This window comes from Oncorhynchus gorbuscha, linkage group LG23 (genome assembly GCF_021184085.1).
Source record: "Oncorhynchus gorbuscha isolate QuinsamMale2020 ecotype Even-year linkage group LG23, OgorEven_v1.0, whole genome shotgun sequence".
NCBI lineage: Eukaryota > Metazoa > Chordata > Actinopteri > Salmoniformes > Salmonidae > Oncorhynchus > Oncorhynchus gorbuscha.
The window spans coordinates 47,149,913-47,174,498 of NC_060195.1; the positions used below are offsets into that span (position 1 = coordinate 47,149,913).

Consider the following 24,586-nt stretch of genomic DNA (forward strand, 5'->3'; position numbering starts at 1 on the left):
TTTAATCCATACTTTTCAGAATAGACTGAATATACACCACATGACCATAAGTATGTGTACACCTGCTCGTCGAACATCTCATTCCAAAATCATGGGCATTAATATGGAGTTGGTTCCCCTTTGCTGCTATAACAGCCTCCACTTTTCTGGTAAGGCTTTCCACTAGATGTTGGAACATTGCTTCGGGGACTTGCTTCCATTCAACCAAAAGAATGGAAGCATTAGTGAGGTCGAGCACTGACGTTGGGCGATTAGGCCTGCCTTGCAGTCGGCGTTCCAATTAATCTCAAAGGTGTTCGATGGGATTGAGGTTAGGGCTCTGTGCAGGCCAGTCATGTTCTTCCACACCAATCTCGACAAACCATTTCTGTATGGACCTCACTATGTGCACATAGGGGCATTGTCATGCGGAAACAGGAAAGGGCCTTCCCCCAAACTGTTGCCACAAAGTTGGGAGCGCAGAATCATCTAGAATGTCATTGTATGCTGTAGCATTAAGATTCCCCTTCACTGGAAGTAAGGGGCCTAATTTGAACCATGAAAACAGCCCCAGATTATTATTCCTCCTCCACAAAACATTACAGTTGGCACTATGCATTTGGGCAGGTAGAGTACCCGCCAAACCCAGATTCGTCTGTGGGACTGCCAGATGGTGAAGCGTGATTCATCGCTCCAGAGAACACATTTCCACTGCTCCAGAGTCCAATGGCGGCGAGCTTTACACCACTCCAACTGACACTTGGATTTGCACATGGTGATCTTGTGAGGTTGCTCGGCCATGGAAAACCATTTCATGAAGCTCCTGACAAACAGCTGACTTTGCTTCCAGAGGCAGTTTTGAACTCAGTGGTGGGTGTTGCAACCAATGAGAGAAGCACTACGCGCTTGAGCACTCAACGCTCCCATTCTATGAGCTTGTGTGGTCTACCAATTTGCGGCCGAGCTGTTGTTGCTCCTAGACCTTTCCATTTCACAAAAACAGCACTTACAGTTGACCAGGGCAGCTCTACCAGGGAAGACATGTGGCGAACTGACTTGTTTGAAAGGTGGCATCCTATGACAGTGCCACGTTGAAAGTCACTGAGCTCGTCAGTAAGGCCGATGTTTGTCTTCAGAGAATGCATGGCTCTGTTATTTATTTTATACACCTGTCAGGTGTGGCTGAAATAGACAAATCCATGAATTTGAATGGGTGTTCACATACTTTTGTGTGTGCATATGTGTATATATGTGCAAAGGGAAAAGATAGGAGGACAGGAGGAGCTGTTTGTATGTGGCTATGAAAGTGCACTGTTTGCGTGTGATCAGGGGTGTATTCATTCCACTTATTCTGTTGAAAAACATTTCTTAAACGGAAGTGAATGGAATGACACGGGGAAAAACATACCTGAATAGAAACTCTCGTTTGAAACTGTTGGACTAATGATTACCCCCTAGATAAGTTAGATGCAGGCAAGAGTGTGCAAGGTGGAATTGAATGTGTCACTGTCTGCCCACGTGTCACTGTCTGTCATCTCAACCTGTGTGCGCCTATTTTGTAAACTTTCATTTATAGGCTAGTTTGTAGCAACCTCATGATGGGTATAGCAAAACATTTGAGTTAATAGAAATAAAGCCATGCTCATAAAAAAATAGCATCCTCCAGTATTTATTTATATATACACTGCTCAAAAAAATAAAGGGAACACTAAAATAACACATCCTAGATCTGAATGAATGAAATATTCCTTTTAAATACTTTTTTCTTTACATAGTTGAACGTGCTGACAACAAAATCACACAAAAAATATCAATGGAAATCAAATGTATCAACCCATGGAGGTCTGGATTTGGAGTGACACTCAAAATTAAAGTGGAAAACCACACTACAGGCTGATCCAACTTTGATGTAATGTCCTTAAAACAAGTCAACATGAGGCTCAGTAGTGTGTGTGGCCTCCACGTGCCTGTATGACCTCCCTACAACGCGTGGGCCACACCATGACTGACCCACCGCCAAACCGGTCATGCTGGAGGATGTTGCAGGCAGCAGAACGTTCTCCACGGCGTCTCCAGCCTCTGTCACGTCTGTCAAGTGCTCAGTGTGAACCTGCTTTCATCTGTGAAGAGCACAGGGCGCCAGTGGCGAATTTGCCAATCTTGATGTTCTCTGGCAAATGCCAAATGTCCTGCACGGTGTTGGGCTGTAAGCACAACCCCCACTTGTGGACGTCGGGCCCTCATACCACCCTCATGGAGTCTCTTTCTGACCGTTTGAGCAGACACATGCACATTTGTGGTCTGCTGGAGGTCATTTTGCAGGGCTCTGGTAGTGCTCCTCCTGCTCCTCCTTGCACAAAGGCGGAGGTAGTGGTCCTGCTGCTGGGTTGTTGCCCTCCTACGGCCTCCTCCACGTCTCCTGTTGTACTGGCCTGTCTCCTAGTAGCGCCTCCATGCTCTGGACACTACGCTGACAGACACAGAAAACCTTCTTGCCACAGCTCTCATTGATGTGTCATCCTGGATGAGCTGCACTACCTGAGCCACTTGTGTGGGTTGTAGACTCCGTCTCATGCTACCACTAGAGTGAAAGCACCGCCAGCATTCAAAAGTGACCAAAACATCAGCCAGGAAGCATAGGAACTGAGAAGTGGTCTGTGTCACCACCTGCAGAACCACTCCTTTATTGGGGGTGTCTTGCTAATTGCCTTGAGTTACATTGTGTTGTTTAAGTGTTCCCTTTATTTTTTTGAGCAGTGTATACAGTATATATATACACACACACACACACACACACACACACACACACACACACGCACGCACGCACGCACACACACACACACACACACACACACACACACACACACACACACACACACACACACACACACACACACACACACACACACACACACACACACACACACACACACACACACACACACACACACACACACACACACACACACACACACACACACACACACACACACACACACAGTTCCTTGTCAAACGTTTGCACACACCTACTCATTCAAGAGTTTTCTTTATTTTTCCTTTTTTTTTACAACTATGAATTAACAGATATGAAATCATGTAGTTACCAAAAATGTGTTAAAAAAATCTAAATATATTTTATATTTGTTATTCTTCAAAGTAGCCACCCTTTGCCTTGATGACAGCTTTGCACACGCTTGGCATTCTCTCAACCACCTTCACCTGAACCACTTCACCTGGAATTCTTTTCCAACAGTCTTGAAGGAGTCTACATATACTGAGCACTTGTTGGCTGCTTTTCCTTCACTGTTGTCTAACTCATCCCAAATCATCTCAATTGGGTTGAGGTCAGGTGATTGTGAAGGCCAGGTCATCTGATGCAGCACTCCATCACTCGCCTTGGTCAAGTGGATCACCCATGCTGGTTAAGTGTGCCTTGAATAAAAAATAAAAAACACTGACAGTGTCACCAGCAAAGCACCCCCACACCATCACAACTCTTCCTCCATGCTTCACGGTGGGAAGCACACATGCAGAGATCATCCATTCACCTACTCTGCGTCTCACAAAGACACAGAGGTTGGAACAAAAAATCTCAAATTTGGACTCGTCAGATCAAAGGACAGATTTCCACTGGTCTAATGTCCATTTCTCATGTTTCTTGGCCCAAACAAGTCTATTCTTCTTATTGGTGTCCTTTAGTAGGGGTTTCTTTGCAGCAATTTGACCATGAGTCACGCAGGACTTCATGTGTCTTTTACTTGAACTCTGTGAAGCATTTATTTGGGCTGCAACTTCTGAGGCTGGTAACTCTAATGAACTTTATCCTATGCAGCAGCAGAAACTCTGGGTCTTCCTTTCCTGTGGTGTTCCTCATGAGAGACAGTTTCATCATAGCGCTTGATGGTTTTTGTGACTGCACTTAAAGAAACCGACTGACCTTCATGTCTTAAAGTAATGTTAGACTGTTGTTTCTCTTTGCTTATTTGAGCTGTTTTTGCCATAATATGGACTTTGTCTTTTACCAAATAGGGCTATCGTCCTGTATACCACCCCTACCTTGTCACACAACTGATTGGCTCAAACGCATTAAGAAGGAAGAAATTCCACAAATTAACTTTTAACAAGGCACACCTGTTAATTGAAACGCATTCCAGGTGAATACCTCATGAAGCTGGTTGAGAGAATGCCAAGAGTGCGCAAAGCTGTCATCAAGGCAAAGGGAGGAAACTTTGAAGAGTCTCAAATATAAAATATATTTTGTTAAACACTTTTTTGGTTACTACATGATTTCTTCGTTTTTTATGTCTTCATTATTATTTACAATGTAGAAAATATAAAAATAAAGAAAAACCTGGAATGAGTAGGTGTGTCCAAACTTTTGACTAGTACTGTATATCAGTGGCCGTCTGTGACGTTGAAGATGAGGGAGGAAAATTAATGGCCTTATTTCTATTACAGCATATTGTATGACTGTCATTCATATTCCATTCACTCAGTTCAATGAAATAATTGAGTTTCTATTGAACAAATTCAGGTATGTTTATCCCCGTTTTGTTCCGTTTGCTTCTGTTTAAGATGTATTTTTTTTACAGAATCGGCGGAATGAATACACCCCTGATCATACACAAACGGTTAACTTTCATAGCCACAAACAAACAGCTTGTTGTATTCCTTCTCACATATATATACACAACCGTTCAAAAGTTTGGCGTCACTTAGTAATGTCCTTGTTTTTGAGGGAAAAGCTATTTTTTGTCCATGAAAATAACATCAAATTGATCACAGATAGTGTAGACCCTGTGGTTCTTAACCTGGGTTCGATCGTCAGTCTCGGTTTCGGCAGAGGTCAAAACACACATCCAACTCATATGATTCGTGATGACACGCCCCGCTTGGCCATCATTGGCTGCAGGTGATCACGCTACATCGCTTGGCCGACTTGTGGTCGACTTGTGACTGTCGACTTGTGACTGTCGTGATGGTACGTCTTGTGATTTCTTTCTTAATATTTGAATCCCTTCATACTTACTATGTCGAGCAAAAAAAGAAAGTGGTCGGACAAATATGTACAATATGGATTCACATGTATAACGGAACGTGATGGGAGTCAGCATCCTAACTGCATGATTTGCAATGCCAAATTGAGCAATTCTAGTCTAGCACAGGCAAAACTAAGAGAACACTTCCTTAAGCTGCATGGAGATGGAAAATACAAGAACACAATGCTCGCTGAATTCAAGGTGAAGAGAGCCAGATTCGATGAAAAGGCTACTCTGCCTGTTCTCGGCTTTGTACCCATCAACAAACCAATCCTCGCAGCATCGTACGAAGGTGCTTATCTGATCGCAAAGCAGGGCAAACCACACACCATTGGTGAAACACTCATAAAAACCAGCTGTGTTGAAGATGACGAATATCATGCTGGGAAAAGAGGCTGAAGTTAAGTTATCCCAAATTCCGCTTTCAAAAGACACCATCAGCAACAGAATATAGGACATCAGCAAAGACATCTTGGCTCAAGTAGTTGCAGATTTCAAGTAGTTGCAAAATTCAGCCTTCATCTCGATGAGACCACAAACGTTTCCAATCTAAGCCAGCTTGCTGTATTCGTGCGCTATGTGAAAGACGACGTGATAAAGGGAGATTTTTTATTTTGTAAGCCTCTTACAACAACATGCGTTGGCAACAAAAACCTTGCCTCCAAAACTGGCAGAAGTATTAAAAATTGTAGTGGAATGCGTGAACTATGTGCGAACTAGTGCTCTGAGGCACCGCATCTTCAGTGAGCTGTATAAAGAAATGGGCTCTGAATTCGAGGTACTTCTGTACCATTCTAACATTCGGTGGTTATCCTGGGGACAGGTGCTGAATCGTGTTTTTGCCGTGCGTGTGGAATTAGCCATGTTTTTGCAAGAGCACCAGCATTGTCATGCAGATTGCTTAAAAAATTCTGAGTTCATTCTCATTTTAGCGTACATGGCTGATATCTTCACAGCTCTCAATCATCTCAATCAAAAGATGCAGGACAGTGGAGTCAACATCATCGAAGCAGAGGAAAACCTAAAGGCTTTTCAAAAAAAGCTACCGTTATGGATACGACGAACAGAGAACGATAACTTCGCAAACTTTCCCCTGCTGGCCGACTGTGTAAGTAAGATCGAAGATTTATCTGGAATCGGAGACATTTCTGTACCCGCGGAACTGAAGCAAGCAAAGTCTCTCGGCGGATACTTCCCTAGAAGAGAGTCATATCCAGCATGGGTGACACAGCCGTTCACGTTTAGTGTTGAGACAACAGATGTCAATGATGAATACCTCGATGAAATCATTGAAATTCAGCAGAGCCAGGTTCAACAGCAACTCTTAATTTGTCAACAAATGGTAACGTACCCTGTTATTGCTAAGAAAGCTCTGAAGATTTTTATACCGTTTGTTACAACATGTCTTTGCGAGCAATCCTTTTCGAGGGGTTCAGTACCTCCAACAAGGGTAAGAACCACTGGTGTAGACATTGTTAATGCTGTAAATGAATGGAAGCTACAGATTTTTTTATGGAATATCTACATTGGCGTACAGAGGCCCATTATCAGCAACCATCACTCCTGTGTTCCAAAGGCAGGGTTGTGTTAGCTAATCCAAGTTTATCATTTTAAAAGGCTAATTGATCATTAGAAAACCCTTTTGCAATTATGTTAGCACAGCTGAAAACTGTTCCTCTGAATAAAGAAGCAATAAAATTGACCTTCTTTAGACTAGTTGAGTATCTGGAGCATCAACATTTGTGGGTTCGATTACAGGCTCAAAATGCCCAAAAACAAATAACTTTCTTCTGAAACTCATCAGTCTATTCTTGTTCTGAGAAATGATGACTATTCCATGCGAGAAATTTCCAAGAAACTGAAGATCTCGTACAACGCTGTGTACTACTCCCTTCACAGAACAGCACAAACTAGCTAACACAACGTGCCATTGGAACACAGACATGGTTGCTGATAATGGGCCTCTGTATGCCTATGTAGATATTCCATTAAAAATCAAACGTTTCCATCTACAATAGTCATTTACTACATTAGCAATGTCTACACAGTATTTCTGAACAATTTGATGTTATTTTAATGAACAAAAATGTGCTTTTCTTTCAAAACCAAGGACATTTCTAAGTGAACCCAAACTTTTGAACGCTAGTGTATATACAGTTGATGTCGAAGTTCACATATATTTTTCAACTACTCTACAAATTTATTGTTACCAAACTATAGTTTTGGCAAGTTGGTTAGTGTCATGCACTTTGCATGACACAAGTAATTTTTCCAACAATTGTTACAGACAGATTATTTCCCTTAATTCACAATTCCAGTGGGTCAGAAGTTTACATACATTAAGTTGACTGTGTCTTTAAACAACTTGGAAAATTTCAGAAAATGATGTCATGGCTTTAGAAGATTCTGATACATATTCTGATACAAACATAATTTGAGTCAATTGGTGGTGTACCTGTGGATGTATATCAAGGCCTACCTTCAAACTCAGTGCCTCTTTGCTTGACATTATGGGAAAATTAAAAGAAATCAGCCAATAAATTGTAGACCTCCACAATCTCCAAATGCCTGAAGGTACCTCGTTAATCTGTACAAACAGGAGTGCGCAAGTATAAACACCATGGGACCACGCAGCGATCATACCGCTCAGGAATGAGAAGTGTTCCATCTCCAAGAAATGAATGTACTTTGTACTTTGTTGCAAAAAGTGCAAATCAATCCCAGAACAACAGCAAAGGACCTTGTGAAGATGCTGGAGGAAACAGGTACAGGTATCTATATCCACAGTAAAACGAGTCCTATATCGGCATAACCTGAAAGGCTGCTCAGCAAGGAAGAGGCCACTGCTCCAAAACCTCCATAAAAAAGCCAGACTATGGTTTGCAACTGCACAAGGGGACAAAGATCATACTTTTTGGAGAAATATCCTGGTCTAATGAAACAAAAATTTTAATGACCATCGTTATGGTTGGAGGAAAAAGAGGGAGGCAAGCCGCAGAACACCATCCCAACCGTAAAGCACGGGGGTGGCAGCATCATGTTGTGGCTGTGCTTTGCTGCAGGAGGGACTGGTGCACTTCACAAAATAGATGGCATCATGAAGGACAATTATGTGGATATATTGAAGCAACATCTCAAGACATCAGTCAGGAAGTTAAAGTTGAATTTTGTTCGCAAATGGGTCTTCCAAATGGACAATGACCCCAAGCATACATCCAGGTATGGCAAAATGCCTTAAGGACAACAAAGTCAAGGTATTGGAGTGGCCATCACAAAGCCCTGACCTCAACCCTATAGAAATTTTGTGGGCAGAACTGAAAAAGAACTGCGAGCAAGGAGGCCTAGAAACCTGACTCAGTTACACCAGCTTTGTCAGGAGGAATGGGTCAAAATGCACCCAACTTATTGTGGCGAGCTTGTGGAAGGCTACCCGAAATGTTTGACCCAACGTTTCAATTTAAAGGCAATGTTACAAATACTAATTGAGTGTATGTAAACTTCTGACCCACTGGGAATGTGAGGAAGAAATAAAAGCTGAAATAAATCATTCTCTCTACTATTATTCTGACATTTCACATTCTTAAAATAAAGTGATGATCCTAACTGACCGAAGACAGGGAATTTTTACTGGGATTAAATGTCAGGTATTGTGAAAAACTTAGTTTAAGTGTATCTGGCTAAGGTGTATGTAAACTTCCAACTTCAACTGTGTGTGTATATATATATATTATTCTGTTGCACAGCATATGCTTTGCAGTTATGCCTCTGATTGTGAAACATCAGGTCAGTAATTAATATTTCTTAAATCAGTCATTTCAAGATGATCCTTGTTATGTGTAATGGGAATATCTTTCACTGTTTCATACTTGCCTCATATGACCACAGCACAGCTGTACTAAAGCAACAATGAATCACGCCCCCTTGTGTATTATTGCTTTAATAAATCATTTTTAGATTATCCATGTTGTGTTGTGGGAATTTCCTTTGCTAATCCACTAAACAAGCAACAACAGGTGACATGAGGCCTCTGCTGTAATTTCCTATCAGAGACAACATTTAGTGTATGACTTTAGATGGCAGTATTAGGCAAATGCTGTTATCTAAAAGTCACAAACTACTGTTATCTCATAGATTATGCCTACAGCAAAGGAAATGAACAGGTTATCATCAGTTCAAATAGTTTTTTGATAATGTGTGTTTGTAACATTAGCTAGTAATGTAAATCTCTTAAGGGGGTGTTTGCTCAGAGAGAGAAATAACTCTGCTTATCTCTCAGGACGATGCGGACGTGGAGTGGAAGTTTGCACGCTCCAAGCTATGGCTGTCGTACTTTGACAACGGCAAGACACTGCCTCCTCCCTTCAGCATCGTTCCCACTCCCAAGTCCTTCTACCACCACATCAGGTGGATAGTCGGCATGCTGCATTGCCGACAAAGGAGTGTGAAGAAGGATCTAGAGCTGGGGTTGGACAGTTCAAAGTCCAGGGTATGGATGCATGGATGGATGGATGGATGTGTGTGTGTGTGTGTATGTACAGTGCCTTCAAAAAGTATTTATACCCCTTGACTTATTCCATATTTTGTTGTTACAGGCTGAATTCTAAATGGATTCAATATTTTTATATGCTCAACCATCTTCATGCAAGAAACCATAATGACAAAGTGAAAACATGTTTATAGACATTCCATTCCGTTTATTTTTCTATCCTGAAAAACCCACTCATCCTTAATGATTACAAGCATACCCATAACATGATGCGACCACCACTATGCTTGATAATATGGAGAGTGGTACAGTACAGTAATGTGTTGTATTGGATTTGCCACAAACATAACACTTTGTATTCAGGACAAAAAGTTAATTGCAGTATTACTTTAGTATCTTGGTGCAAGCAGGATGCATGTTTTTCAATATTTGTATTTTGTACAGGCTTCCTTCTTTTCACTCTGTCATTTAGGTTAGTATTGTGGAGTAAGTACAGTGCTGTTGATACATTAAACACTAACTGTTTTAAAGTCACCATTGGCCTCAGGGTGAAATCCCTGAGCCGTTTCCTTCCTCTCCGGCATCTGAGTTATAGGAAGAACGCCTGTGTCTTTGTCGTGACTGGGTGTATTACACCATCCAAAGTGTAATAATAATAATTTATTAATTTACCAACACTCAACACCGGTTGACTATGGCCAGTGTCAGTAAACACTGGAATAAAAGCATAATTAAATTGTTGCCATCAGCACAGTTACAGTCATCAACCCTCTATATATATATATATAACATGAAAACAGCCTAACCAGCTCTACTAGGGGGAGTAAAATTGTCCGATTGAGGTGTTCTCTTATTTATGTCTGGAAGTAGCTAGCAAGCTAGCCAACATTAGCCAGTTAGCTTGGGTGCTTGACTGCCATTGTGAGGTCAGAGCACTCAAATCAAACCTACTCCTCTGATCTGCTCCAAGTGGGAAAACCAAACGGACTAAAGCCCTGAGCGCACTCTGGCACTCCAGATTGAATTTACGAACACACCCTTACTGTCTCTCTCTGTATCCCTCTTTCTCTCTCGTTTTCCCTTTACATTAACAACATTTGACCACATTGATTTCTTCTTTGAGGCGTATTTCACATGGCAATCTGACAAGTGGAAAGGAAATATTACGGCATTCTTATCTCAATAGGCAAGCCACAAGGAAGACTCGTTGCAGTTGGTCTAAATATTGTCTTTAACAGAAACCTGCATAGTAACATAGCCAATCGCCATCTGCGACCATTAAACATAGCTTAGATTTACGCTTTTATAACTTTTTGGGGGGGATCTCATACGTTTACAGTGATTCTGGCTTGAACAGTCGCTAATATTATATTTAGTTGTGAACTTTGCAAAATAGCTATTTTGGATGCAGCAGTTGTCAGCTAGAATGCGAACGCTAATTGACATACAGTTGGCTGTAGCAACTAGTTGAAGTTGGAAGTGTTTTTTAAAAAGTATAATGCAGTTGACTTACGATGATGACACAAACATTATATTAAGCAGGACATTCATACGAGCCTTAAAATCCAATTATAATCCAAAAGTAGTGTAAAATGCACTTGCAAGCAACATGTAAATAGAGGCTTTTTGCTGGCGTGCTATAAGAACTCCCCCATGTTCTGCCACCAACTTGCGGCGCATCTCGCTCATGGGGCAATGTTTGTAAACACAGAAAGGGGTCTATAGTGTGTTATGTTGTTTTTGAAAACATGCAAATATGGGGTACATTGAATTCCAGTGCTTTATGGTCAGACACCCGCAATTTATTTATAATATTTTTTGGGGGGGGGGGCTAGAAACAAAATGGGTTGAAACCGCTTCTGTTACCCTGAACCCAAGGTATTTCTTCCATTATCTACCTATTGATCGGTTGGGTGGGGGGCTAAGAATGTCGGGTATACCCCCTGTTAGCCTGTAGGGAATCAAAGAGTGGCTGTGTAGTGGGAAGAAGACATGACTGATGACTAATAAGGCTCTCTGTGCACTTTAGGCCATATATATTTATTTTTTAACCACACTATCGAACTATACTTGGTAAGTGAAGCCGCTCCAAGCTCCTTAGCCATAAGACAATGACAGCTAATGCACGGCCTTCATCAGAGCAGTGACAGTGACAGTTGAGACCCTGGTATTTTTACAATGTTTCAGGAATGATGCAAAACAATGTGGTATTCATTTTTTGATCCCCCAAAATGTATGCGTGCGTGTGTGCTTGCGAGTGTGAAAACCAGGGGTTGGAACCAAAATGATTTTCAAATCATTTTGTTCTGAACAGAACAACTATTTATTTTGTTTCATACCACGGTTCCTACCAGCAAAACAAGGTTCTGAACTGGTTTGAACCAGTTTATATGGTTCCTTTCTGTTTATTTTTTAACCTGTGAAATCAACCGTTTTTAACATTTAGCTCATTACATGACTTCACCAATCAGTGTGGAGAGAGCAGGCAAACTAGTTATTTACATGTGTGTAGCCTATGGCGCAAGATGCTACTGAATTTGTGTAGGTGGGGAGAGAGCAAGAGAGATATTTTGTGGGTGGGGAGAGAGCGAGAGAGTTGAGGAGGAGGCTTGAAGCGCTGGGCATCTTGTTATGACATGTATTATCTAAATTAGGTCCACAGAATTATACCAAGGAGGAGCGGCTTTTATGGAGGAGCTTTGAATGTCCTTTGAGCTAGCTAGATGACACGCTTGAGCTAGCTATCTAACAGGCTCGTGATTGCAGAGCGGCACCAGAATTAAAAACACATCTTAAATTTTGTAGTTACTAAATCCAACGTGAAACGTGATAACTACGCCTATAGTATCCTTAACTAGCATTGAAAATGTTGATCCATTCTTCTCAAGCCAATTACAAATGTCTCTCCCTATCTTCTGAATCAAGCTTGGAATGTCAGTAAAGGAGTCTATGTTTAGGGTGGGGGAGGATCGCAGGTAACTTAAACATGCACACTCACAGGAAAATATTTTCAGCTTGCAGGCAGACACTGGAATACATTTCTGAGTGACAGAGTAGGGCTTTGTTGCGTTTTGTTGTGGGACTAGAAAACAAATGCCTGGAATGTAAAAGAATGAAATTAACCGGTTCCCATGATTTTTAAATAACGTTCTGTTCCAGAACATTATGGAGCACTTTCGTTCCAGGTTCCATTTCTGTTCCTTGAAAGATTGAGTTATTTTTTGGTTCTAATCCGGTTCCAACCTCTGGTTAAGACTCTCATTGATAATTTGTCCTTATTTTTATAATGGTTAATTGAGTATCCAGATAAAATATCCAAATGTACTTTTGTTTGTGCCTGTCAATTTTTGCAGCTCAATCTCTTCACCCAGTCCAACCTACGCATTGCAGAGTCCCACAGCATTCTGAAACAACCCACCTGCTATCAGGTAAGCGGACCTCTCCATCAGTCTAAATATAATGTTTAGCAAAATGTCACATTTAAAGACTGACTGCCCATAAAAAAACAACTTCTCATTTTGAAAATGGCCTATGTGGCATCAATATGAGTCATGTATTCTAGTGTCAAAAATGACTACAAAGTATAAATAGGATCATTTTGGTCATAAAGCCAGTCTGGTCATAATCTGAGATTTGGGAGATGATAGGTATGTCACGATGAAGGGTACCATGACAGTTTTCCTTGGGTTGATTTCAATCCTGCCCACAGCAGCCAAGTAATCATTTACAATTTAGCAGACGCTCTTATCCAGAGAGACTTACAGAAGTGAGAAGCGGATCCTGTGCTCTGCCTTTCACCCAGGACAACGGAATTTATCCCAGCCAGCGACCCAGAAAAACGACTTCGTAAAAGAGGGAAACGAAGCGGTCTTCTGGTCAAACTCCGGAGACGGGCACATCGCGCACAACTCCCTAGCATACATCTCGCAATGTCCAGTCTCTTGACAACAAGGTTGATAAAATCCGAGCAACGGTAGCATTCCAGAGGGACATCAGAGACTGTAACGTTCTTTGCTTCACGGAAACATGGCTCGCTGGAGAGACGCTATCGGAGTCGGTGCAGCCAGCTGGTTTCTCCACGTATTGCGCCGACAGAAACAAACATCCTTCTGGTAAGAAGAGGGGCGAGGGCGTATGCTTTATGGTTAACAAGATGTGGTGTGGTCACAACAACATACAGGAACTCAAGTCCTTCTGTTCACCTGATTTAGAATTCCTCACAATCAAATGTCGACCGCATTATCTACCAAGGGAATTCTCTTCGATTATAATCACAGCCGTATAGATTCCCCCCCAAGCAGACACATCGATGGCTCTGAGCAAACTTTATTTGACTCTTTGCAAACTGGAATCCACATATCCTGACGCTGCATTCATTGTAGCTGGAGATTCTAACAAGGCTAATCTGAAAACAAGACTCCCTAAATTGTATCAGCATATTGATTGCGCAACCAGGGCTGGCAAAACCTTGGATCATTGCTATTCTAACTTCCGCGACGCATATAAGGCCCTCCCCCGCTCTCCTTTCGGAAAAGCTGACCACGACTCCATTTTGTTGCTCCCTGCCTACAGACAGAAACTAAAACAAGAAGCTCCCGCGCTGAGTTCTGTTCAACGCTGGTCCGACCAATCTGATTCCACACTCCAAGACTGCTTCCATCACGTGGACTGGGATATGTTTCGTATTGCGTCAAACAACAACATTGACGAATACGCTGATTCGGTGAGCGAGTTCATTAGAACGTGCGTTGAAGATGCGTTCCCATAGCAACGATTAAAACATTCCCAAATTGATGGCAGCATTCGTGTGAAACTGAAAGCACGAACCACTGCTTTTAATCAGGGCAAGGTGACCAGAAACATGACCGAATACAAACAGTGTAGCTATTCCCTCCGCAAGGCAATCAAACAAGCTAAGCGTCAATATAGAGACAAAGTAGAATCGCAATTCAACGGCTCAGACACAAGAGGTATGTGGCAGGGTCTACAGTCAATCATGGATTACAAAAAGAAAGCCAGCCCAGTCACGGACCAGGATGTCTTGCTCCCAGGCAGACTAAATAACTTTTTTGCCCGCTTTGAGGACAATACAGTGCCACTGACATGGCCCGCAACCAAAACATGCGGACTCTCCTTCACTGCAGCCGAGGTGAGTAAAACATTTAAACGTGTTAACCCTCGCAAGGCTGCAGGCCCAGACGGCATCCCCAGCCGCGCCCTCAGAGCATGCGCAGACCAGCTGGCTGGTGTGTTTACGGACATATTCAATCAATCCCGACCCCGCCCTGTGCAACTGGGTACTGGACTTCCTGACGGGCCGCCCCCAGGTGGTGAGGGTAGGTAACAACATCTCCACCCCGCTGATCCTCAACACTGGGGCCTCACAAGGGTGCATTCTGAGCCCTCTCCTGTACTCCCTGTTCACCCACGACTGCGTGGCCACGCACGCCTCCAACTCAATCATCAAGTTTGCGGACGACACAACAGTGGTAGGCTTGATTACCAACAACGACGAGACGGCCTACAGGGAGGAGGTGAGGGCCCTCGGAGTGTGGTGTCAGGAAAATAACCTCACACTCAATGTCAACAAAACTAAGGAGATGATTGTGGACTTCAGGAAACAGCAGAGGGAACACCCCCCTATCCACATCGATGGAACAGTAGTGGAGAGGGTAGTAAGTTTTAAGGTCCTCGGCATACACATCACAGACAAACTGAATTGGTCCACCCACACAGACAGCATCGTGAAGAAGGCGCAGCAGCGCCTCTTCAACCTCAGGAGGCTGAAGAAATTTGGCTTGTCACCAAAAGCTCTCACAAACTTCTACAGATGCACAATCGAGAGCATCCTGTCGGGCTGTATCACCGCCTGGTACGGCAACTGCTCCGCCCACAACCGTAAGGCTCTCCAGAGGGTAGTGAGGTCTGCACAACGCATCACCGGGGGCAAACTACCTGCCCTCCAGGACACCTACACCACCCGATGTCACAGGAAGGCCATAAAGATCATCAAGGACAACAACCACCCGAGCCACTGCCTGTTCACCCCGCTATCATCCAGAAGGCGAGGTCAGTACACGTGCATCAAAGCTGGGACCGAGAGACTGAAAAACAGCTTCTATCTCAAGGCCATCAGACTGTTAAACTGCCACCACTAACATTGAGTGGCTGCTGCCAACACACTGACTCAACTCCAGCCACTTTAATAATGGGAATTGATGTAAAATATATCACTAGCCACTTTAAACAATGCTACTTAATATAATGTTTACACACCCTACATTATTCATCTCATATGTCTATGTATATACTGTACTCGATACCATCTACTGCATCTTGCCTATGCCGCTCTGTACCATCACTCATTCATATATCTTTATGTACATATTCTTTATCCCTTTACACTTGTGTGTATAAGGTAGCAGTTTTGGAATTGTTAGTTAGGTTACACGTTGGTTATTACTGCATTGTCGGAACTAGAAGCACAAGCATACACTCGCTACACTCGCATTAACATCTGCTGACCATGTGTATGTGACAAATAAAATTTGATTTGATTTGACATTTTCATACTGGTCCCCTGTGGGAATCGAGCTCATAATCCTGGCATTTCAAGCGCCATGCTCTACCGACTGAGCCACACGGGATATCATCAATTTGGAGCACAGCTGCACAGTACCTGATCATAATGCCCATGGTCAATTTTGTTTGACATTCAATATCCCAATGGGGCTAGTTAGGGACCATCAGTAAATGACCTCAATGTATATGGGATGAATATTTAAGAAATGTCAATAACTCCAAATTTCAATGACTTAAAAACCTCAAGCCAATTATAAATTGTAGAAATTCATATACAAATATTGAAAGCATTTGATGAGACAACTAAAAGATGTGCAACATGAAAATATTGTCCAATTTATTTTGTGTAATTTATTGACGGTTCCTAACCAGCCCAGAGAGAGGTTATCCAATGTCAAACCAATTTTGCCATGGTCGCACACCAGCCAGTTTAAGCTAATTTGCGAAAGAAGTTGGCTAGCACGAGCTTGCCTAGGCGACTTCGAGACACAAGACCTGGGCCTGATTTCCCAATAGTGTGTTAGCGATGCATCTTTCCTACAACGGCCGAAGATGTAACATGCGTTTCACCACGCAGAAAGAATGGTCACTAAGTGTGTCGTTTGAGCATATGTCTATACTGATAGGATCGAAAGAAAGGGATTGCTGCTCTCGGGTCAGCTTTCTCTATTCAAATCTTTCCTTAACATTATTTCACAATACACAATACTGATGATCAGCTACAAGAGCGATATTACCACCTACGGCTGCAAATATTGATTCTGTTTATTTTAATGCTTACCCAATTAAAATGCACTAACTCACTGTTTTGGTACATGATTGCACGCATGTTAGGCTATACTGTACATCATTAACTATATTGAGAAAAATGACAAACAGTAGCCTAAAAGTAGCAAAATAGAACTCAATTTATTGAACATGAAATGTATTTCAATATGATTGATATAAGCCTTAAGCCTTTATTTTAATGCAGTCATCTCAGTTTTCATTTAAATAATATTGTTATACTCCGCTTGTTTGTATCAATTGCATAGACATAGACAACTTTGTTTTGAAGTCATCGGCAGCCACAGATGTTTAGCGGAGATCTTCTGTGTATACAGTGATGTGGGAGGGGGGAGGGGGGGAATCTAACCATGCATTTAGCTGTTCTACAAGTTGTCTGAGGCATGCGTTAGATTACCTGCATTTTCAAGTGCATTGTTAATTATGATGGTTTTGGGAAACAGCTCAGAGTTTTAACGATGCTCATACGAAGGTTCTAACGATGAACTTAGCCTTAAGATGGTTTTGGGAGACCGGGTCTTGGTTAGACTGTTTCAAGTTATCTAGAAAGATGAGTGACTGTAACGGTGTACTGTTTTGGCAGAGTGCATGTACAAACACTAGCCACTTGCAAACATACACACAGGAGACCCACAATAAACCACTACCTCCAAGACAACTCTCGTTTGTCTTCAGTCATGGCTGCTGCATTTGTTAATGACCAAGCTGAAGAACAAGACCAAATCAGGAAGTTTAGCTCCACTTTAACATAACAGCATATAGGCCTACATTTTTACCATTTTCCTTCCTTGTTACAGCAAATCATGAAGCGACTCATCAAACGCTACGTTTTGAAAGCACAGGTGGACAAAGAAAACGACGAGGTCAATGAAGGTAAAGTTGCATCTTCACTTTTACTTTGAAGTACTTCATCAGAAATAGTCTTTGAGAATCTTTTGCGGTGTTGTTACACAATGCAGAAAATGAACAATTCTCAAGGGTAGAAAGAGGTCTACAAACTGCAAATTCCACAGGGTTCCCATTGGTGTTTGAAGCTCAAATAAACCATGCTAACTGCATTGTGTACAGTATATCAAAAAATATATTGAATTATGGAGAGTGCATCAGTTCAACATTGTCATGCGGGGAATATTTCAGTAAATATTTCATTTGAGAACCCTTTAACAGAATTCTTCAATACAAACAACTTGAACGGACCTCACATTATTTCTGTTAGGACCTCACATTATGTTACTTCGCAGGTGAACTGAAAGAAATCAAGCAGGACATCTCCAGTTTACGTTACGAACTCCTGGAAGACAAGTCTCAGGCTACAGAGGAGCTGTCCTTGCTTATCCAGAAACTGAGTGACAAACTGAACCTAGGCCCTACTACACGCTTGCCCTACAAGTGACCCACTCCCCCACCAACCCACAGTTCAAGAGATGCAAGAGGGAAGAGTATATCAAAGCAGCCAACATCCCAGCATTTCCCCACACACTCCACAGTAACCCACTGACCAGGTTGTTTTGTAAATGATAATGTGCTATTTTGCATGATGGTAGTTTAAACAGACAAAATCAGCACAAGCAAATAGCAAAAAGGATTGCCTCACTCTTCTGTTGTAGGGAGAGGCTGCCCTTAGATGTTAAGATTGGGGGAGCGGAAGCTGATCCTAGATCTGTGCCTAGAGGAAACTTCACCTGAAAGCTATAATTTTCCATTATGACAAAGTTTGTGTTAGTGTTGGAGATTTTTCAGATTAATATTAAATATTGGCGGGGGTTCTAAGCTGACATATGGAATTGTTTTAAGATGGTCATACTATGGATCATTTAGCTATTTGAATTAGAATTTTTGGACCCCTTTAGGTATCCCCAAAACATTATTAGATAAAATATTGAATTTGGCCTTTACTACTATAGTCCAGAGAAACACATTGAATAACACATTCAAACAGTCAACAAATAAATCATGAGAAACAAGGTTTTGAAGTGTTTGTTCTATATCTAGGAGATCTAAGAAAGCTCAGGGAATATATATTTTTTACACATATTTAACCACTTTTTTGGGTAGGCACAAAACTACCTTCATGCTTCCATTTTTTTGTAAAACCGGTACTGGTTACCTTCAGACAAATCCCGTGACACTTGTGGGGGACATAGAGCAAAACGGAAAACATCATATTCGTGAGAATCTCCTCTTTCCACACTGGGGTCATATAAGTTCGTAGCCCAAACGGTTCGGGCGCTACAAACAGAAGTTGGCACGTCACCGGTACCAACTTCAGACGAGTCCCCTGACACTTGTTGGGGTCGTAGAGCAAAACGGACACCACCGTTGTGTTCGTGAGAGTCTCCCCTTTCCATAGAGCGATAGGCAATCCACCTACAGACGTTTTCGTGAGATCACCAATTTTCAGGATGTCTCACCGCTCCAGCTCTGCCACCTTTCACCGCAGATGCGGAAGTGCGACATCGGCAGATGAGGGAGTGCGACATCGGCAGATGAGGTGGATTGAGATGCGTCCAATGCAAAGAAGCAGATACAGTATTTTATGCAACAAATAGTGCTATAGTCTCTGTTAAGACATATACACTTATGGCCGAGGGTCTGCTGGTTTTTGCTTATGCTTTTCAATTAAGACCGAAACAACGAGGTGAGGGGAGTTCCTTACTAGTCAGTGACCTTAGTTAATTCATCCAGTACAATGGAGTAGCGAAAACCCGCAGCCCCTCGGCCCTCCGTGGAATGTGTTTGACACGTGCCTTAGACAATGGTTGTGTAATACTGGTTTCATCCCTTTCTTTCTCTCGTTAGAGATTTTGAACCAAACAGTAGGTTTATCTGACAAGAATTTCCCTCAGAAATAAAAAATTATCAGTCATTGATTAATGTTATTGTGATGTTTTTTCGCCCCCAATCCATCTAGTTGGAAAGGCACCTTTATTTTCTACATAAACACTGGTCTTGTTGGTCTTAGTGTTTTGGCTATTTTGCAGGATTCTAGAAATTGTATGTTTTAGACTTGTCCAGCCCTGGTCCTGGAGTGTGTAAAATGTGAATACAGCCAACAGTATAGGGGAAAAACATATAACCTGTAACACCTTCATAAGATCGACATTAAGATTCACAAATTCCTATTTCAACAGCCACAGGGTGCTCATGTAAATATAAACATATAAATACCATATAAATAGAACTGGTATAATGGGCTTGAAACCCACAGCCTTTTGACTGGTAAACTCATTAGTGCACTTAAGGCCTAATTGAACTGCATGGTGGACGATCATTCTATTCATTCTAATTCTATGGATGTAACAGCCATCTGACATTATTGTTACGATATACAGTAGTTGACATTCCATCTTAGATGGGACTTGCTTGAGTTTTTCTCTCAGGTCAAATGTTACAAATTCTATATATAACATGCCTCTTGCAGTATATTCTATGCTATAACACATATTTATATGTGGGTCTCCTTATTCCGTTTAAAATTCCTTGTACTGCAAATGTCAAATACAACATACAAGGCTTTGTCGAATACATTGCCACCTTATTGATCGAGGTCCTTGTGTGGGTCAACCTATTTTCTCTGTGTAGAGTAGCCCTGGTGTAAAATTGTGGATAGAAAGTGGATATTGCCTCTCCGGGGCCAGGGTTGGTCAAGCATTTATTCGTAGGGTAAATATCTTTAGATTTCCTTAATAACCTATGCAGGATATTTCATTTCCTTTGTCCGATAACCATTGTGTAATTATACTAGGGAACAGAAACATGCATTGGAATCCATATTGTATTTGATAGAAATCCTTTCCTTAGGATGTTCCTAGACACTGTAAAGAATGTTTTTTCTAACTCAATAACTGTAGCATTTCAGTTACAGTGGGGCAAAAAACTATTTAGTCAGCCAGCAATTGTGCAAGTTCTCCCACTTAAAAAGATGAGAGAGGCCTGTAATTTTCATCATAGGTACACTTCAACTATGATAGACAAAATGAGAAAAGAAAATCCTGAAAATCACATTGTAGGATTTTTTATGAATTTATTTGCAAATTATGGTGGAAAATAAGTATTTGGTCATCTACAAACAAGCAAGATTTTTGGCTCTCACAGACCTGTAACTTCTTCTTTAAGAGGCTCCTCTGTCCTCCACTCGTTACCTGTATTAATGGCGCCTGTTTGAATTTGTTATCGGTATAAAAGACACCTGTCCACAACCTCAAACAGTCACACTCCAAACTCCACTATGGCCAAGACCAAAGAGTTGTCAAAGGACACCAGAAACAAAATTGGAGACCTGCACCAGGCTGGGAAGACTGAATCTGCAATAGGTAAGCAGCTTGGTTTGAAGAAATCAACTGTGGGAGCAATTATTAGGAAATGGAAGACATACAAGACCACTGATAATCTCCCTCAATCTGGGGCTCCAGGCAAGATCTCACCCCGTGGGGTCAAAATGATCACAAGAACGGTGAGCAAAAGTCCCAGAACCACACGGGGGGACGTAGTGAATGACCAGCAGAGAGCTGGGACCAAAGTAACAAAGCCTACCATCAGTAACACACTACGCCGCCAGGGACTCAAATCCTGCAGTGCCTGACGTGTCCCCCTGCTTAAAACCAGTACATGTCCAGGCCCGTCTGAAGTTTGCTAGAGAGCATTTGGATGATCCAGAAGAAGGTTGGGAGAATGTCATGTGGTCATATGAAACCAAAATATTACTTTTTGGTAAAAACTCAACTCGTCGTGATTGGAGGACAAAGAATGCTGAGTTGCATCCAAAGGACACCATACCTACTGTGAAGCCTTGGGGTGGAAACATCATGCTTTGGGACGGTTTTTCTGCAAAGGGACCAGGACACCAGATCCGTGTAAAGGAAAGAATGAATGGGGCCATGTATCGTGAGATTGAGTGAAAACCTCCTTCCATCAGCAAGGGCATTGAAGATTAAACGTGGCTGGGTCTTTCAGCATGACAATGATCCCAAACACACCGCCCGGGCAACGAAGGAGTGGCTTCGTAAGAAGCATTTCAAGGTCCTGGAGTGGCCTAGCCAGTCTCCAGATCTAAACCCCATATAAAATCTTTCGAGGGAGTTAAAAGTCTGTGTTGCCCAGCAACAGCCCCAAAACATCACTGCTCTAGAGGAGATCTGCATGGAGGAATGGGCCAAAATACCAGCAACAGTGTGTGAAAACCTTGTGAAGACTTACAGAAAACATTTGACCTCTGTCATTGCCAACAAAAGGTATATAACAAAGTATTGAGATAAACTTTTGTTATTGACCAAATACTTATTTTTCACCATAATTTGCAAATAAATTCATTAAAAATCCTACAATGTGATTTTCTGGATTTTCTTTTCTCATTTTGTCCCTCATAGTTGAAGTGTACATATGATGAAAATTACAGGCCTCTCTCATCTTTTTAAGTTGCACAATTGGTGGCTGACTAAATACTTTTTTGCCCCACTGTATAGTGTTCTCTTTTCAATCTAGTTTTGAGGACAACAGAAATAGTTGAAAACAAATATTTGTATGCATAGAGTTGAAGTCGGAAGTTTACACACACCTTAGCCAAATAAATTTAAACTCAGTTTTTCACAATTCCTGACCATTTCATTTAGGGTTACCACTTTATTTTAAGAATGGAAAATGTCAGAATAATAGTAGAGTGATTTATTTCAGCTTTTATTTCTTTCATCACATTCCCAGTGAGTCATTACATTACATTACATTTAAGTCATTTAGCAGACGCTCTTATCCAGAGCGAGAAGTTTACATACACTCAATTAGTATTTGGTAGCATTGCCTTTAAATTGTTTAACTTGGGTCAAATGTTTCAGTTAGCCTTCCACAAGCTTCCCACAATAAGTTGGGTGAATTTTGGCCCATTCCTCCTGGCAGAGCAGCTGTAACTGAGTCAGGTTTGTAGGCCTCCTTGCTCGCACATGCTTTTTCAGTTCTGCACACACATTTTCGAAGGAATTGAGGTCAGGGCTTTGTGATGGCCACTCCAATACCTTGACTTTGTGGTCCTTAAGGCATTTTGCCACAACTTTGGAAGTATGCTTGGGGTCATTGTCCATTTGGAAGACCCATTTGCGACCAAGCTTTAACTGATGTCTTGAGATGTTGCTTCAATATATCCACATAATTGTCCTCCTCATGATGTCATCTATTTTGTGAAGTGCACCATTCCCTCCTGCAGCAAAGCACCCCCCGTGCTTCACGGTTGGGATGGTGTTCTTCGGCATGCTAGCATCCCCATTTTTCCTCCTAACATATTGATGGTCATTATGGCCAAACAGTTCTATTTTTGTTTCATCAGACCAGAGGACATTTCTCCAAAAAGTCAGATCTTTGACCCCATGTGCAGTTGCACACCGTATTCTTGCTTTTTTATGGCGGTTTTGGAGCAGTGGCTTCTTCCTTGCTGAGCGGCCTTTCAGGTTATGTCGATATAGGACTCATTTTACTGTGGATATAGATACGTTTGTACCTGTTTCCTCCAGGATCTTCATAAGGTCCTTTGCTGTTATTCTGAGATGGATTTGCACTTTTCGCACACCAAAGTACGTTCATCTCTAGGAGACAGAACGCGTCTCCTTCCTGAGCGGAATGACGGCTGCGTTGTCCCATGGTGTGTATACTTCAGTACTATTGTTTGTACAGAAGAACGTGGTACCTTCAGGGGTTTGGAAATTGCTCCCAAGGATGAACCAGACTTGTGGAGGTCTACAATTTTTTTTCTGAGGTCATGGCTGATTTCTTTTGATTTTCCAGCAAAGATGCACTGAGTTTGAAGGTAGGCCTTGAGACACATCCACAGGTACACCTTCAATTGATTCAAATGATGTCAATTAGCCTATCAGAAGCTTCTAAGCCATAACATAATTTTCTGGAATTTTCCAAACTGTTTAAAGGCACAGTCAACTTAGTGTATGTAAAATTCTGACCCACTGAAATAATGATACAGTGAATTATAAGTGAAATAATTTGTCTGTTAACAATTGTTGGAAAAAATACTTGTCATGCACAAAGTAGATGTCCTAACCGACTTGCCAAAACTAAAATTTGTTAACAAGAAATTTGTGGAGTGGTTGAAAAACACGTTTTAATGACTCCAACCTAAGTGTATGTAAACTTTTGACTTTAACTGTATATGAAAATCCATAGCTGCTGTGTTATAAAGAAGGCTTTAGATAAGCAAAGGAAAACCTCATACAATATATCTCATATATACAGTATGTAATATTTAAATGTGCAATATTATCAAAGAGTGATTTCTTGTAGGCCTCTCCACTAGTTTTGGATAGATGCACCAACTATTTTGTGGAAAAAGCTGGCATCATTATTTTTTTGGTTGCAGTAGGGAGTTTTTTAAAACATTTAACTTGTGCATTTTCATATATCCATATGTATGACTTTATTTTGATGGTTATAATTACATAATTGTACAATAAGATGATCTAGAAATGATATGGTGATGCATATTTTTAACCTGTTTTCTATATAAAATTCCTTTGGAAAAAAGCAGAGTTGGAATGATTTTGTTGTTTATTTTGTCATAAGTAAATGTAATACAAAGGTTGGGACCAGGCAAAGCATTATGTAAACATAAACACTATGTAAAATGGCAAACTTTGGAGTTAAAATACACTCCTCTTTTAGCACAAACAAAAGGAGATGAGAAAACAAACATTGTTTAATACAAATCCAACATATTTCA

At 41.5% G+C, this 24,586-nt stretch overlaps 1 protein-coding gene across 1 annotated transcript in view; it reads left to right on the top strand.

The window, feature by feature from the left end:
* Window positions 1–20,755, top strand: part of LOC124011211 (short transient receptor potential channel 3-like) — a 72,944-nt gene extending 52,189 nt beyond the window's left edge. Inside the window, exons 8-11 of the mRNA XM_046324343.1 lie at window positions 9,295–9,504; window positions 12,858–12,932; window positions 17,670–17,745; window positions 18,114–20,755. Of these exons, the coding sequence (XP_046180299.1) occupies window positions 9,295–9,504; window positions 12,858–12,932; window positions 17,670–17,745; window positions 18,114–18,265 (513 nt within the window). The 3' untranslated portion in view covers window positions 18,266–20,755. The remainder of the gene's footprint in view (window positions 1–9,294; window positions 9,505–12,857; window positions 12,933–17,669; window positions 17,746–18,113) is intronic.
* The last annotated feature ends 3,831 nt before the right edge of the window (window positions 20,756–24,586 follow it).